The 17,792-nt window shown below is 33.6% G+C and overlaps 2 protein-coding genes across 3 annotated transcripts; both read right to left on the minus strand.

Moving 5' to 3' along the window:
* Positions 3,175 to 5,044, minus strand: LOC105176045 (glutathione S-transferase F12). The gene is made up of 3 exons (XM_011098721.2): positions 4,894 to 5,044; positions 4,340 to 4,388; positions 3,175 to 3,671 (listed from the first exon to the last, which is right to left on the minus strand). Exons 1-3 carry the CDS (start codon positions 5,038 to 5,040, stop codon positions 3,223 to 3,225), a joined length of 645 nt encoding a protein of 214 aa, XP_011097023.1. The 5' UTR covers positions 5,041 to 5,044; the 3' UTR covers positions 3,175 to 3,222.
* LOC105175975 (phytoene synthase 2, chloroplastic) lies at positions 10,396 to 15,240 on the minus strand. 2 transcript variants are annotated; one of them, XM_011098624.2, is made up of 7 exons: positions 14,973 to 15,240; positions 13,844 to 14,522; positions 13,672 to 13,722; positions 12,644 to 12,816; positions 11,687 to 11,922; positions 11,324 to 11,516; positions 10,396 to 10,927 (listed from the first exon to the last, which is right to left on the minus strand). In XM_011098624.2, the coding sequence occupies exons 2-7, from the start codon at positions 14,325 to 14,327 to the stop codon at positions 10,745 to 10,747; spliced, it is 1,320 nt and encodes a 439-aa protein (XP_011096926.1). In that variant the 5' UTR covers positions 14,328 to 14,522; positions 14,973 to 15,240; the 3' UTR covers positions 10,396 to 10,744. The 2 variants fall into 2 exon arrangements, with proteins under 2 accessions (XP_011096926.1, XP_011096927.1); XM_011098625.2 differs by lacking the exon at positions 14,973 to 15,240 and adding an exon at positions 14,665 to 14,685.

Genomic DNA, 17,792 nt, shown 5'->3' on the forward strand with positions numbered 1-17,792 from the left:
ATTATTATTACATTAGACAAAAAAAAAACCTTGCACTAGAATAATACACACAGATTGGTGGAATTTGAATCGTGAGTTCATAGTCGTGGGATCTCAACTTTACGAGCTAGTGCAAAGCAAAAGCATCACTCTTATTGACAGTAATGAGGGTTTTGTGATCTTCATCTTCCTCTCCATATCTATCTTATTCTCTTGTGCTCTCTTCTTCTTTTCCTCTCTCACTCCTTGTTCTTCTGCAGGGTTGATTCACGTACGTACGCTACTTGTCTAGCAATGAACGGCGGAAAGGTAAATCTAACTATGATTTTGTTCTTAGTTAGAAGGCTTATATCACATAGAGCATGGAATTTCAAAACCTTGAAAACAACTTGATAGGGTTGATTGGTCCGATCAAAGGAATGGAGAAGAGAAAAGTGGAGGAGTCTGGATTTTGCTGTAAATGCCGTCATATTGTTGGTGTGAAGAGAACTGTGTATCTGAGAGCATGGACTCTCGACCGATATTTGCTCATTCTGAGCCAAGTAAACAAGATGCAGATCCCTCGTCAGTCGATTTGAATTGAAGTCCTGTGTTTTTGCCTTATGGACTACAAATTTGTAAATGGCAGGATGAAAATGATATTGAACAAGACATTAGTTGGTGGGGAACTTTGAGAATTAGTGTAAGTTTTAACATAAACTGCCCTTGAAAACTTGGATAGGAAGTGGGAGAGGAGGTTCTGGTTGGGTTTACGTATGAGAGATTACCAAACTACTATCACATGTATAGATTATTATCCACATAAAAGCCGTTTTTGTGACAAACACTTGGGTTTGGGCCGTGGCTCAGAGAGAACACTGTCTACTGAAACTTCAGCATCTATTTTCCAGTTCATCTTTCTCCATCAATGCAACGTTGGGCGGGTGTCAGTTCAGCAAAATCCCATTGATTTGGGGATAGAAAAATCAACCAAGACATGAGCCAGTGCATAAAAGGAAACTCCCTGATTCTAGACCAGCGAAGCAAGTGCAAACCCAGGAAAATGAAAGACTCCTTTTCACTTTTCAGCGGCTAAGACTACTCAGCAGTCTCGCTGTTGTGACTAACGAATTAGCAGCTTGGAATCAAATGAAGAGTTGCAAAGTGCGCCTGCTAAGATGGAGTAAGGAAACTTTTAGTAAGTAATTTGATTGAAAGAGAATTGCCAAAACTGAACTCGAATCCTATTAGCTCTCAAACTTGTATTTGTAAGGGGAAACTTAAAAAAGAAATGGAAAGTATTTTGAGGGACGAAGAGATCAAATGAGCAATGCATTAAATTAGGTTGGCTTGCAGAGGGGGACAAAATACCAAGTTCTTTCATGCTAGAGCGACGAGTGTCATATATATATAAAGAAATGAAATTTACCACTATGGACATGACCATAAACTTCTCAGGAAGCTTCATCTCAGTATGAAATAAAGCATGCTCAAGATTGATAATGTCATGCGTCTGTTCAGTTACAGACCTTCCTTCCACCATATGATACCTCATGAACTTGAAAAGAGAATACTTTTCGAGCCCCTACTCTTCAGTATTATATTTCCTTTCCAACTCATCACATAGAAATTTTGTAGTGTAAGAGTCGGAACAATTGAAAAGAGAATACTTTTCGAGCCCCTACTCTTCAGTATTATATTTTCTTTCCAACTCATCCCATAGAAATTTTGTAGTGTAAGAGTCGGAACAATAGATATCGAAGAGCGTATTTGATAATGCTGATAAATAGCTCCCCTATCTATTTGATCCATCTCAGTCCACTGCACAATCTCCGCAAATTTGGGATCAATTTCAGTTGGTTGAGGTCTAATCATCTGAATGACTGTCAAAAGCCCTTTCATAGTTAACAATATTTTCATTTATTGTTGCCAATATTTGAAAAATTGGCCCAAAAACTTATCCGACAAATCGGACAAGTCAACTTTTGGGGTGATTGAAATAGCAACAGAAATAGCTCTATAGCCTCGACCATTTAATAATCGAAGAATAAATCACAGATTTAAATCACAAAATCCAAATCCAAAACAGCAATTTAAAAACCATTCAAGTTCCAGGAATTCTGATTTTTCAAAGCCGTATAATTTTTTCAAGATTGTTGGAAAAATTGCATACATAATTTAAATTTCATTTTGAAATTGACAACCGAATATATTAATCAGTTTCGAAACCAAAACAAAAATACCCAAGTTAAAACAAAATAATAGCGACAATAGTTAAATACATTGTTTTACGATAAAATAAATGATAGCTTACGATGAGAGTTGTATGGTAACATCTCTTGGTCCAACTGAAATTGCATATTAACCAAATAGCAAAAAAATCCGCTTATCTTGAAGAAATTATACATCCCGTCAAAAAGTGCACTAGGTACTACGCAATTCCTTCCAAGATAGGACGATTACCGTTTGTTCAATATTGCACTTATACTAACAAATACCCCGAACAGCACTCGGTAGCCTTACTGAAAGTAGAACCCAAAACTTGGAGTTTTGAGAGAGAAATCAAAAGCAAGAGAGAATTCTTGGTGGAGTTGTATTTGAAGTAAAGAAATCAGCAACTATTTATAAGAGAATTGGAGTCGTCCCCCCCCCTCACGCCCCCCCCCCCCCCCCCCTGGCATTAATTCAGCATTAAAAAGGTTTGAAAAAATAGCTAAATAAGTTTTTCGAAATAAAAAATTAAATACAATTTTAAAATTTAAACAATATCATATCAAACTTGCTGCAAAAAGATATATAGTGAGACTGAAACATTCACTTAGGTCTCCAACACTTCAAATATCAGTTAGATATTTAACTTAATATAAGGAGTTTATTTTAGTTATAAACTTCCAATATGGAACAACTTGAGTATAAAAACACTCACCCCACATCCACCTTATATACGTACCAATGTCCCTTTGATTTTCCATCATCTTCCTGTGTGGGTATCCACATCTCTCAATTTCTTACTTCTAATCTGTAGATTTATCATGTAATTTAATTCTAAATTACAACAAGATTTACCTTTTGAATTTGTAAAATATATTTTTGAAGAAAAGAATCAGAGGATAGAATATAGATTATATTCATCTTCATATTTTAATCCAAATATTTTATTTGTAACAATTGATCTGTGTTTTGATTTTTCAAACACAACAAAATTAACTCTCACAATTATATGATTCAAAATAAAAAAATCCGATTCGACCCGAAGTGGTCGGATCAATTTCGGAGCTCCATCACTTTCTTCCAAGATGGACGGCTGGAAATGTCCATCCACCAACGATACACACTCTTCCTCCCTTTCATCAAATGCTCCATTCCTCCTTCATCCATCAGAAACCTTGTGTTCGGCAAGTGGCTCAGATCAGCTATGGTGAACCTCTCCCCAGCCAAGTACTTGCTACTTGCCAGCCTCTCCTCGTACACGTCCAGCACTTTCTCCAATTTACCCTTGCAGTCACGGACTAATTCCATGTCACCCCCCAGGCCCATTCGAGGCAAAACTAGAAGTTGGAGGACCAAAGTGTAAATTAAAGAATTGTAGTTGTTGACTTCTACTTCCAGCCATTGGTCCACTATGGCTCTCTCTTCCAGTGTGTCGCCCAAGAGATTGGTTCCTCCATCACTGGCGCATTTTGCTGCGTAGTACCTGATGATTGCCCTAGATTCTGCCCACCAAATTAAATTAAATTAAATCAAATCTTAAAATAAGTAAATATATCTTATAAATTTTTTAGTTAATTACACTTAAACTTATTTAAAAATATAAATTATATTTTTTCTTAAAAAATTTTTGAAATTACACTTGCATCCTCTTCAAAAATCACATTTACAACGATAGGCCCTCCATTGGAGTTTGAACGAAAAATATTATTTTTAATAAAAAAATTATATAAATTTTTAATTTTAACCCTGATTTAACATTCTTATAGTTTATTGACAGAGATATCCTAATAATAATCCTATACTTGTAAGAAAATAAATGTAATCATATATCGTCAAAAGAGTGTAACTGTAATAAAATATAGTTCCAAAATCAATATCACTAGATAAAAAGTAATCGTTGATGAATAAAAAAATTAGCTATATTGTCAATAATTTATACGGAGTATTGAATAAAGTGTAAAATTAGAAATTTATGTATTTTTTTAATACTATGCAAACTTTAATGGAAGAATTACAGTTGTAAACAAAGAATTTCATAAAGAATACAAGTGTAGTTTTAAAAATATTTTAAAAAATATATAATTTTATATTTTTAAAAAGAGTTTAAATGTAATCACCCACAACTATTTTTCAAAAAAGTATAGTAGTAAATAGGAATTGTAATTATTACCAAAAAGCCTGAAATCACCATCCTCTATGGCAGGCACTTGCCCAAATGGCTGCACATTCATTAATTGTATGGAATTAGTAACTAATTATAAACTCACAAGAAAAAATTAATAACATTGCTTTTTGTTAATTTTGTAACATGTAAAACATTAAATGCTAGAAAACAATTTGACCCAATCAACATTTTATTTCCTACAATATAAAGAGAAAAAAAAAATATGAATTAATACATATTTAGAAACTTTGTTCGAACTACCCCTAATACCATATCGAATTACCACTTTATCTGAAAAACTATAATTTTGAATTTTCTTTTTTCTTGAGCAAATTGATATAACTGATCAACAACTACTATTAAAATAAAAACAGAACCACTACATATCAAAGTAGAATAACAACCCACGTATTAATAGGATTCAAAAGCCCATATATAACTTCATAATTACGGGGTCTAGACTCTATCGGCTCGTCAGCAATTATACTATTTACTAAATAGCATAATTATTAAGTATTGATTGCACAGTAGCATATGTATATTAAGAAAGAGGGAGTGACCTGTCTTAGTAGGAAAGGTGGCTTCTTTTGCTCCCCAGAATGAAGATCAATTGGGATAAGCTCATACTCAAACCCTAATTCAAGAAGACAGGTTAAAACCCTTTGTGGGCAAGCTGCATATGCTGGACCATACACTTTCACCACCATTTTCTCCAATACAATAATTCTCACAACCCAAAATCCAAACTTCTCTCCTTATATAGAACAAAACTTTTCTAAGTCTTGGAATGGTTGCTGGCATGGGCACCCTACCCTCCCCCCCCCCCCCCCCACAAAAAACAGGCATACTCTATATGTGTGTATAATTTAAATTTTTAATATATTTATTTGATTTAATAAAAATATCATCGAGAGGAAAGAATAGTTAATCTGAATTGAAAAATGAAATAATTTGAAATATACATAAGTAGAAAATCATTTGGAGGGTTATTGATTGAAGAGATGTATTTTCTTGTGAATAAATATGTAAGTATATTCGAGGGTATTTTTATTAATAGATATTATGTCAACTAGATCAATTACTCTAAGGTTCAATCTCACCCTTAATGAACAGTATAGATATATCAGGTGAATTTACAGTTTTCAGATAAATTTACGATGGAATTTTCACAAATGTAAGAGAGGTGCAACGTAATTCTATTTTATGAATTAAAAGTTATTTTTCAAAAAAGATGATGTGATTGGCCCTCAATTTTTATTTTTATTTTTTGTAAAGAGCAAAAGAAGGGGAAAAAATATAAAAATCAATTCCACAATTTTGAGCTAAAAGTGTATGTCAATTTCAAAGGGTCTATGTTTCAATGTTCCATTGTTAATTTATATATATTTGGTTTAGGCTAGCAATTGAAACAAACTCGACGTGTGTATATAATTTTAAATTTTAAAATATATTTATTTAATTAAATAAAAAATAAAATTAATAATTAATCAAAGAAATTAACTTTAAATGTGTTTGAATGATACATTATTAATTAAATTAATTAATAAAAAACTATGGTCATTTGTGAAGAAGTTAAAGACATTGCACCGCATTTCTTCCTTTATTTTCGTTGTGTCACGCAGTATTTTCACTTATATAATCAAATAGATACGGTATGAATTTTAAAATAAAAATTAGTATATGATTTAAAATAGAGCAAGTGATTAATATTTGCGAAAGATCAGGATAAACAAATAGTATATTAGCAATTAAAAGATGACGTGAATTATCTGAAATAAGCATTTATTAGTACAAATATTTAAGGGCATTATTTATATTTTAAAATTTATGTTGTGGTGTCAAAAACCATAATTATCATCAAAAATTATATTATTAATATGAAAATGAAAGATTTTTTAATTTTGTTGGGAGGAAAATATCTTCTACATTCGTATAACCGGTTAATGATACTGCCACACCAATTTTTAAATATGATTATACTCCTAATTAGATAATTTTTCAAAACTTAATTGTAATTACTCTTTTGGTTTTTTTTCTTTAAATGTGATTTGTTCTTTTACATATTTTATTCTTCTTTATAATATATTTTAAAATGTGAAAATTTATTTATTATATGTGCTCAGAGAAAACATGTTATGACTACCAGTAGCTAAAAAAGAAAATTATTTCTCACCCATAAGTGACGAGTCGTGGTACTTCAATACTAATTTGAAATACCAGTCATGTCCTTAATTTTATTTCAGTATAATTACTTATTTATTTCAAATAATATATACTAACCGTCAACACACTATTATATTTATCTTTTAGTTTTATTCAGATTAATCAAGTAATTCATTTTAACTATATATCTCTTTTTAATTTAAAATAATATATATATGTATCTAATTATATATATTTAGAATTACGTGACACGATAGCTGGTAGATATACAATGTCAGATGTTTAACAATCTTTTACATTTGACTGGTGGTTGTCACGTGACACCATCTCCTGGACTTGTGGCAAGTGAGGTGACCAAACATCCTAACTTTTTGGGGCAAACTTGTAAATAGGGAAGTTGTCAAGGACTGGTACCCGGCAAGTGGGACAACGCACCTAGAAAATGCCAAGTGGAAATCACATTAGATATCCGGAATTCGATAAATAAATTGAAATGACCAATTATTGAGGTCCCATAATTTTAAAAGTTATAGGTTCAAACTCTACGATATATGTGGGAATGAGACATTGTTCTACTATATAATAGATATTGTCTACTTTAATAGTACGTATTATTTAGATTTAATTTATCTGATATAGTTGACCAGTGTATAATTGTTGTAATTGTCTTAGTTAGATATTGATATTCGATGGCAATATTGCAATCGATTTATGTCAATTAATAATAATCAGGTTATGATTGTTGTAATTGTCTTTGTTAGATATTGATTATAATTTATTTATTTCAATTACTAATAATCAGAGTATGATTGTTATAATTATTTTTATTAGATATTGATATTTACGGCAATGATTGTAATTAATTCATTTTAATTGCCTCCCGAAATTTGATCGATTTATTTATTCTCTTTTTACATAAGGAAGAAATAAAGCAAATGACTTCAATTCTCGAATAATCCACATCACTTGTGCTTCTATTGTAACACAAAATTCCCCTTTTCTATGGAAAAGGTCCATTACAATCGATGCCACAAAGATAGCCAACTCTATTATCAAAGAAATAAGGAAAGGGGCGACAATGGAATCGTAGAGAGTCAAGTGAAATTCAATCCACGAAATAATTTGATCTATAGACAGCATCATTATGGTAAAGGTCGTAATGCCTTCCGTTTCTTTATCATTATTTCAACTAAATACAATCTAAATGGACAAATTTAATTGATTAGAGCGAATTATTGAATAGAAATAACATTAATCCATCTGTATGGATGTCATCATCTACATCCAAAAAGTCGTATGCTTTGAAAGAAACTTGTACAGTTTTGGAAGGGGTTTGGATTGATCAAAAAGAGAAAATTGTCCATTCATAGGGATTTAATACACTATAGTATAGTGTCTCTAGAAATATAGAAAAGAGTAGAATCTATAATTTTCAATAAATTTTGAATATTATAGAACATAACGATTTATTTAGCAATTTAGAATTTTGATTTCTTTATTGAAATTCTAAATTTGAATATTATTCTATTTGATAGTCAATCTTAACTATTTTTACATAGTCAAATTTTCTTTTTTATTTGTGATTTTGAATTCACATGATATTTGAAATTCTTTTTGTTACACTTCTATAATTTCTATCCTATATATTTCTAATTCTATATTTCTTTCGACTTATTTAATTAGTTATAACTATCAAACATTCCTTGGCTTTCATTCGTAAACGGGTAAGTTAGGGAAAAAGGAAAAAGAATCAACCGTTCAACTATCCTGAATTGCATGAGAAAAATGGCAGAAAGAGAACATCTATATGGGGTGTATATCAATCTATATTGGATTGCCGATACAGAAATGATAAAATCCAATTTATTTGACGATTGAATGCATTTCTAGAGTCCCATATTTAATAATGTCCAAACTCTTTCTTCTGTATCGAGGATCATCGAGATAAGCAAGAATACTATTTTAGGAAAAATGTCATTGATGGGCAATCGAGATACCTAAAGGGGGCATTAGTTTGTTGTAGTCTATTCTTCCAATGCAAAGGATGAAGAAAATAAAAGAAATATTGTTTGTCCTGAAGAGGAAACCTGCAGTTTTGTTTCATTCCCGAGACTCAATTTTGTCCGTTCTGTATTTTTATCCTTTATCCCGAAATAGTAAATTGAGTTTGTAAAAATGCCCATACACGTATTCCCTCTCTTTAGAGAAAAAAAAAATTAATAAGGCCGGGATCAAGGAATGAACCGAGTGCTTCCTTAGGCCACAGTTCTTCTATTTTATCCCTGTGGTGCTTTGCCTTGAATTGGATAATTTCCTTTTAGACTTTCTTGGGAATCCTACTAGTTTTTTGGTAAAAGTAGTTTCGAGGTTTGCTGTGATTTTTTATTATTGTCCGACCGTTACTGAAGCTTTTGACTCTGTTTAATACATAATGACTAAAGCAAACCAACCTTTTGTCATTAATCTTCGGAGGGAAATTCCATATGAATTTTGCTATCCACAATCAAGGGGTTAAGTTAGTGATACTCCTTTTCTTTGGTATACCTAACCTTAATCAACGTGCTATTGGACATTTATTTGAATTCGATAATTTTCACAAAAATATTTCGACATTCTAACGATCTTACCTTCTCACTTCCGGATTCCAGTCCTAAGATAACAAGCAACAACTTCCTTCCCGAAACGGGTCTTTCACTCGTTGTCCTTCTGCTCCCACTCTGGGGAAGTATGCAGCTTATGGGTAACTATCTGTACTGCATCTTCCTCTTATATGTTTCATTTTGCTTTAGCTACTAAATTCCTCCATCGGTTAACAAAGGTAGTGAATTCAAAATCGAGTTTTAAATTTTTAATTAATAATAATTCTTTTCGATTCACCAGACCGTACCTCTTTTGAAGGGAGTCAATAAAAAAATTAGGATATGCACTAACTACTTTCAATAAATAAAATTTTTGAATTTTTCAACGAGATATCCAACAACAAAAAGGAAAAGAATTGAATAGAGGAACTCCCTAAGGGAAAGAGATCTAAAAGATCTTTTTCCTAAAATTCTCCTTTCGTCCACTTACTGCCTTTTCTCGACGAATATTCATTTTTATTATATTGGTCAGTCAATCTTCTTAGCTGCATTTATGACTTCTCAAAGTCAAGCCTGGCGCAGCCACTCTCTACTTCTACTACGATCAGTTTGAAGCTTGGGAAAATCACTTTTTTATATGTTAGTATTAAATGTAATTTTTTAAATTATAAAAAAAATACGTATAGTTACATTAAATCACATAATAATGGAGTGTAATTATCCCTATTCCTATTCTTATTTGGCTCGTTCGCGGACCTAAATCCTGCCCAATCTAATGCAGAAAGTCAACTGATGATCATAACATCTCTTGCCGCCTTAACCAAATCATGTGTACCCGTACATCTTCTGGCACACAAGATTGACTACAAATATTCCCCACAGTTCTTGCATTCTGCATTTATGATGCATATTCCTATTTAGACCTAATTCTTGATCTATTATTTGATTCGAATTTAAATTGCATTAGGCATTCAAGAACTTGAGTTAGAATTGTCCCAACAAATCTAATGATATTTTCTTTCAGAGCCCTAATCACATTAACCTGTGTATTATTCCCACCCAATCAGAGTAAAAGGTCTTCGCCAAATATATATTGAACTACTCGATACTCAATTGAAATTAATCGATAAAGAGTGAGCCAAATTTCTAATTCTATAAGATTGAAAGCTTGTCTCGGACTCGATCACTGCTTAACGTAAAGTTGATAAAATATATTTAAAAATATTAAACTACTCGAGTTTGTCTTATATTTGATTCAATTAAAACTCATTTGAGCTGAAACCAAGCTCACGCCACAATTTTTCAAGCTCAATTATGATCTAAAAGAACCTGAAGAATGATGCATTCGATTCAACTCGATTTAGTTACAACCCGGTCGGGTTCAAAGCTTCAAACCTGAGTCTAATGTTCAATTTGACAGTAGAAGTTACCTATAATTTTTCTTGCTTTCAGCCAATTCCCAGTCGTCAGCTAAAGGCATCGACAAAGAATCACGACACATCGTGAATCTATTCTTGAGATGACAGAAGAAAAAGGGAAAAACGATAGCAGCAGACCGCCTTCTGTATTGAATTTCACTGCATTGCCAACAAATGTTTGATGTACAAAGTATCCGGTTTCTTTCCCAACTGTATAATTACTTATGATTTGAGATGTTAGATGTTTCTACTCATGCCTTAACAACAGGAGATGAGGTTCTGGATGGTGGAGGAACAAGAGACTTTGCATACGCTAACGGCAACGCAAGAATCTTCTTCGGCTTGCCAACATATGCCCTCCTCGTGAAGTTGTTGTAGTCGTTTGCCTCAATCTCGTCCAGTATTTGTCGGTACAGAAGTAATGATGCCCACACCTGCAACAGCCAAGATCAGTTACCGTTGTAACAAAGAAGGTGACCGGAAGCAGAATAACGATGAAGCCATGATAGAAACACGCTCCAATGTTATATATTCATTCACATTGCAGTTTAAGGTTCGTTCCGAGCATAACACAAACAAACGGTCAGCCACAAATTCTAATTTATCAATCATAGCCTTTCAGCGAAGTCCTTAACAGATTTGTGTTTCAGTGTGGATTGTCGTAAAGACTACATCATCAAAATTTAGTGAAGCTTTGGCAAATTTTTACTTGTCATATTATGTAAGAAGCATTGTTACGCCGTCTATGTCCATATGGTTCAACTAGTTATAGCTAAACGGGAGCTCTATCTACTAATCTCGTAAAAACAATGGAACATAAAAGTACTTACTGGCCATCTACTGGCTGAGCTGAGATCTTTGACACCGTTCTCTGCATCATCAAAGAATTTCCTTGCTCGATTTATTTGCTTTTTCATGAAGTTCCTCCATTTATCTGTTACTTTTCCAGCAAATATGTCTTCATCTGATAGGCCTGCCTGTGCCAGTTCGTCCTGAGGTAGATAGACTCTTCCTCGTCTTGCACTGGAGCAAAACAATATTATAAGAACCATGTTTTGACATATAGGACATATGCATCAAACAAGAGAGAGAGAGAGAGGGAGAGGTCAAAAACAATGCGTTGATTTCTAAAACTTGTAGCATAATGTGGATGATGTTTCAAAACGAAATCTTTCTTTTGACAATAGACTTACTCTTCTCCAACATCCCTGAGTATATTCGTCAGCTGATTTGCGAGGCCTAATGCCAAACCAGCATTATAGACACTCTCTGTTGTGGCCTGGGAGTCTGGTGCTATGCCCATAACCGGGACACTCATCAATCCTACAGTGCCAGCTACATAATAACAATACAGATATAACTCGTCAAAGTTCTTGTATCTTGACTTCCACAGGTCCATTCTCATTCCCTCAATCATATCCCTGAATGGCTGCAAGGAAAAGAGTACACAATGTCAGATGAAGACACGTACAGCATTAGTAGACTAGAAAGTGATTGCAGTGAACTAAATGCATGAGAAGGAATAATATGTTATGAATGCAAAGTTTCCTCATAGTTGGTAAAGATTCAAGTGAGCAATTAGGTCGTTTCGAATAATTCAAGGTGGAACCGCTCCAACTAACAAGAATGGATATCCTCCATGTTTACCATAAATGGGCCCCTAGAAGGGGAAAAGAAAAATGGCATAGTTTACTAGAAAAACTTGGCCTTAAATGCCCGGAATAATCATAAATGATACAGGAATAGATTGCGATCATAAAGCAATAATAGAACGCTTAAATCTCGATGGGAACACATCCAATTCAGGAAACAATATTAACGGTGTAAAGAGAACATAATTCCTTCAAGGTTTATGTAAAGTCGTTTGAAGGGCCAATGTTCATAGTTTGTATAAATTTGTCCAAAAAGGTTAGCAATAATGCAAGATAGCCAAAACAGATAAATTCTGCCAGACATCGAAAACAATAGAAGCTACTAAAAAAGAAACGAAAATTGAGTTACAGTTAGCATAAAAGTCATTCCTTGATATGATTAACTGAGGTCAACATCAAGATATTTACATTATGAATATAATCAAAGTAACAGAGAGATGGAGTAGAAGGGATCTAACATATGATTCAAACTCTGCAGGTTATTTTATGAAGTCTAACCTGGATGTCAACAGGAAACCTGCAAACCGTATCCGATAAAGCAGCATCAAGCATGTCGAAAGGGCGACCTCTAAAGATATCTTCCAGCCTTGCCTCCCACCTATCCAAGGCTGTAGGAGTTATATGTGATGCATTTGGCCCATCGACAAGCTCATCGGTTCTCCTACACCAGACTGAATAGGACAAATGGTAAAAGCCAGGTCAGAAGAGTATGATCAATGTTGGTCGTGAATTTGCTTTAACAACGAAACAAAGTCTTGCCAAAGAGAAAAAGGAAGGTAAACCAGAGCAAAGTCGACGAGTTAGATGATGCAAAGATCGTTCTAGTTATTGGTCTTACTATTTATTATTTTACGAACTTCGTGTTGTTTTTTCATGTTCAAAATGAGGCACATCCAAATTGAGCAAAAAAATCTTAAACTCAACCACTGTAGATCCTAGCATGAATTGCAAATTGCAGCTATGTATCTACACGCCAGGTAAAAGGAAATCACCATGCTGAAGAAAGGCTTATTTCCCTGTCAAAGATAGTGCTTGATTCTTAATCAGCACCATCATATTTTCGTAAGTTGACCAATTTTTTTGGTAATGGCAACAGTAACTTAGTTTGGCAACAATGCAACTTGCAATCATTTTAAAAATAATAAATTGGTGGACTACTGCAGATTACAATCTTCCTCATAATAAAACTAGCATGCAAAGAAGTTCGTCCGTCAATACAGATGGAACCTCTCATCGCTTGTGTTCTTGCCCCGATGTAAACAGTCAAAATGAATAATAATTAAAGAAATAAAAAAGAGCTAAAGAAAGATCACGTCTTGCAAGTGAAAATCATACAAAGAACTTTTATTCTTGAAATCGAGGAGATACGGGATCGTTTTTTGATTCACAGGTGCAGAAAGACAAATCAAAGTAATAAAATGTGTGCTGCAGTTCAAAAGTTGCAGTTTGCTAACTATAATCAAATCTATCTTCAAAAAAGCTGCCTCATAGAAGATGAACTTTGTGCATCAGGCAGAGAGTCTTACCATATATTGCCCAAATAGCTCTTCGTCTCTCCGGGGTCATTAGCAAGGTTCCTGCATAAGAACCAGATAAAAAATTACTCTTTGTTCTTCTGAATCAGATGAATAAGCTTATATCCATAGTTGATACCTTTCCTTATTCTAGTTAAATAGAGAATGAAAAAAGAGGTCTAACCCAAGTAAAACGTCTTGGCATACTCCGCACATACTTCGCCGCAACGATCATAAGCTTCACTCAACAAGCTAAGAGATCCTGGAAGAATGATATCAGGCTTCACTTCGATATCATCACTGGATTTCAATTTTCTCTTAACTAAAGCTGCCTGCTTCAAAACCACATCATAAACCTTTTGCTCAGATGATAATGTTATTTCCCCTGCCGGGCTAGCCACCATACTTGATATTGGAGTGATTCTGCTTCCGTTCTGTGATCTCGAACCTCCCAAGCTCCAGAAACTCAAATCTGCATTCTTAGACTTATAACTTCTCCGATTCTTCTGACCCTTGTCCAGCCTGCCATTGCAGATCAAATTCTTGCACCGAGCAACGGACCTAAATGAATCAAGAATCCGGTTTCCCTCTCGTACCGACTCCAAGAATCCAGTCCCGTTTGAGACCTCATAAGTGGGAGAAACCACCCACAGCAAAGCAACAGACATGCTGAAAAGCTCCAAGACTCAGTCCTATCTACGCGTTATCTTCTCTCCTCTTGGTGGCTAGCCAAGAAAGTCAATAGACTTTAAACACCACCCGGTTTCCCTATCCGAATCAAAAGATTTTGAAACAATCCCACCAGCAAACACACGAGAACAAGCCTCAATTCTCCCACAGCAACTGAACCTGTTCACGGTGTTCTGCAAAAACAAGCCAAACATTCCATCAAAACCAATAGAACAATATAAACAGCACTGATTTCCACTCAACACCACTTAAAAATCCCATATAAAGGGAAAATAAATAAAAAAAAGGCGTTCCCACCAAACAAAAAGCACCTACCAGAAGCACAAATCATAAAAAAGAACCCCCCCACCCCAACAAACTGCTCAAAGTAAAATAAGCTCACAATAACTTAAATGCGCAATGGGATATGAGCAATTTCTATATATAGTCAACTGGACTACAATAACCTCACTTTTCCTGCTCTCCACCCACGTTGAACCCATCTCCATATGGCAAAGACTTGATTTTTATAATACTACAACACCATGAAACCAGATAAATGTGAAAGCAACATATTACATAAACAAAAACAACATAAATCCACACACACAAAGAAGCAAGAAAAGAAAGAAACCAACCCATACCAAGGTTTAAACGTCACTAACAAAGCCAATTCACAATGCCCGGCTGAATATTTTCACAATCTGAGAGCAAAACACAACAACTCTATGTTCTTCCTTCAAGAACTTCCAAGAATCAACGCTCTTGTTCTTTTGCTCTCTCTCTCTCTCTCTCGCCTGTCCTAAGTTGAGAAGTAAATATAGTTCTTCCACACACAGGTAGCTATATTTGAATGACTGACGTTTCTCTTGTTGAGGGCACGAGTAGAATCGAGTGATTCACATTCCTCGGCTGCCAATCTTCGACCATTTCTAGAGTGGAAAAAGCTTGGTGCTTTTTCAAATGGGTCCCCCCATCTGGCAATGACCCGTTTGGTCTGGTTCCAAGATCCGGGTATCTTTTTTCCAACTAGATTCCATTTTGTGTATTTTGTCCTTTTATTTTTCTTTTTTACTTTTTACCATACATAGGAATTGAATTTTTGTAATTATGTATAAATTAAATATATAATTGCAATATAAATTGAATATTACTTGATTGACATAAAAATTACAAAAATATAAGCGTTCACGATAATTTCTTGATTCTTACCGACATTTGAAATTAAATTCTCTTATGTATATTCTGCCTTCTATATTCTTTAACTTTAAATACTATTTGTGATTATTTTCAAATAAAATGGCTAAATTGGCCCAATTTGAAACAATTATCTCTTTTTATTATACATTCAGCGTAACAGACATCGACATATGTTAATTGGTAGTAACATATAAATCTGAATGGTATAATATACGATAAATTTACAAATAAAAATAATTAAAATATAAAATGAATTCAAATAAATGGGCATATCAAATTTTTTCTAAAAAAAATTATAAATTTTAAATATTAATAACGAAAACACTCTAATGAGAGCATGTAATCTGTGTATTTCTCCCAAGTATTAAAATAAAATTATATGATGTTGGGGGGCGTGGAAATGGGTTGACCCACCCAACTAGGACCCTGCCTGGATCCGATGTATCATTAAATAACAGCATTGTGATTAGGTGTAGTTTATCGAGACACGTGTATTATAAATCACCCAATGAGTGAAAGATAACCTTATCAAATGAACTGGTTGGAGTGGCGATACGGCGTACGTGTCGGATGGTCATTGGTGGTGTATATTAGTGGAGCAGGTAGGCCCCATGAGGCTCAGTGCCACGGAACTGTAGTTTGTGTGGATTGTGGAGATCTAAAAAACAGTCGAACTTTTTCTGGAATTTCATTTTATTTCTTATTTTTACAAAATTCTAAAAAAAGCGTACGGTACATTATGAATGATGTGGAATGTTTTTTTTTTTGGAAAATAATTGAAAATATTAGAAAAATATTAAAATATTTGATATTTTTCTTTTAACACTACCAAAATTATTATGTACGTCGTATTATATTTTGACAGTGGTCAGAAATTGTTAAGTAAATATATAATAATTATCTTGGAAAATGTAAAAATGATAGTGAATTTCAGATAATGTGTTGATAATATATGTTTTATAAATTATATATGTATATAAATAATATGATTCGTGTCAAGTATTTATTTTGGAAATAATGGAAAGTATTAGAATTATATTAAATATATATGGTATTTGTCTTTTAATACGACAAAAATTATTGTATTTGTCAAATTATGTTTTGATAGTGGTCAGAAAATATTAAAAAAATAAATATTTCATATTATTTTAGAGGATGTAAAAATTATTGTAAATGTCAGATCATGTGTTGATAATATATATTTTATAATTTATACATTTATATATATAAATAATATGATTCATGTCGAGTATTATTTTTTTGGAAATAATTGAAAAATATTATAAATAAAGATATACTTGGTATTCGTCTTTTTATACAACAAAAATTATTTTATATATCAAATTATGCTTCAACAGTGGTCAAAAAATATCAAAAATAAATATTTAATATTATTTTTGAAGAATATAAAAATTATTGTAAATGTCATATTATGTGTTAGTAATAGATGTTTTATAATTTATATATATAGATGTTAATGGACGTGTCTAGGATGGTCCAGCCTAAAATGACAAGAATGCTTGGGACAGTCCAGTCATCGATTCAAGACAACCCAAGTAACCCAAAAGTCCAAGAAGAAGGGTGGAGGCCCAAACATCCCCTAACTCGATCCATGATTAGAGTCTAATAAGGTGCCCGGCCAAAAATGCCCACACACGTGTAGCAAATTCTCCCATGTGGCATCCAATCGACCTATGTGTCAGTGGCCACCTCGGACCACATCAACCCTAAAAAGCCAGCATAAGCAAGGAAGGACTCCCTAGCGGCTAGGACTCCCTGCAGGCAAGGGATCTCCCAAGACTGAAGGAAACTCTTATTAGTGCACATCCAGCTGTGGATAAGGCTAACTCATCCAACCATCCCCATCAACTTTCGCAGAAATCTAGGGAGGGGGATAGACCCCCAACAGATAAAGGCATTTCCCTATAAATACAAATTTGGTCCCCCCAGGCAGAGGATGGCTCTTTGACTCAAAAAACCATCTTTCAAGCATTTTCTAAGCATTCTATCACAAATTCTGGCTCTTTTCTTTAATTTTATTCGCCATATCACGATTTTTAATTCAATTTACTTACTTTTTGCATTTATTTCATTTTGAATCCAATACTTACTTAGGCGTCAGAATGCTCATTTGCTTTTTGCAGCTCTCCTCTTAAGGATCCAAATACACTTTGACCTAAGCCTTGAACAGTAGTTTAGATCCATTTGAACCCGTGCTACTTTCGATGGATCATATATATAATATGATTGATATCGAGTATTCT

Source organism: Sesamum indicum, linkage group LG13, assembly GCF_000512975.1.
Source record: "Sesamum indicum cultivar Zhongzhi No. 13 linkage group LG13, S_indicum_v1.0, whole genome shotgun sequence".
Taxonomy (NCBI): Eukaryota; Viridiplantae; Streptophyta; class Magnoliopsida; order Lamiales; family Pedaliaceae; genus Sesamum; species Sesamum indicum.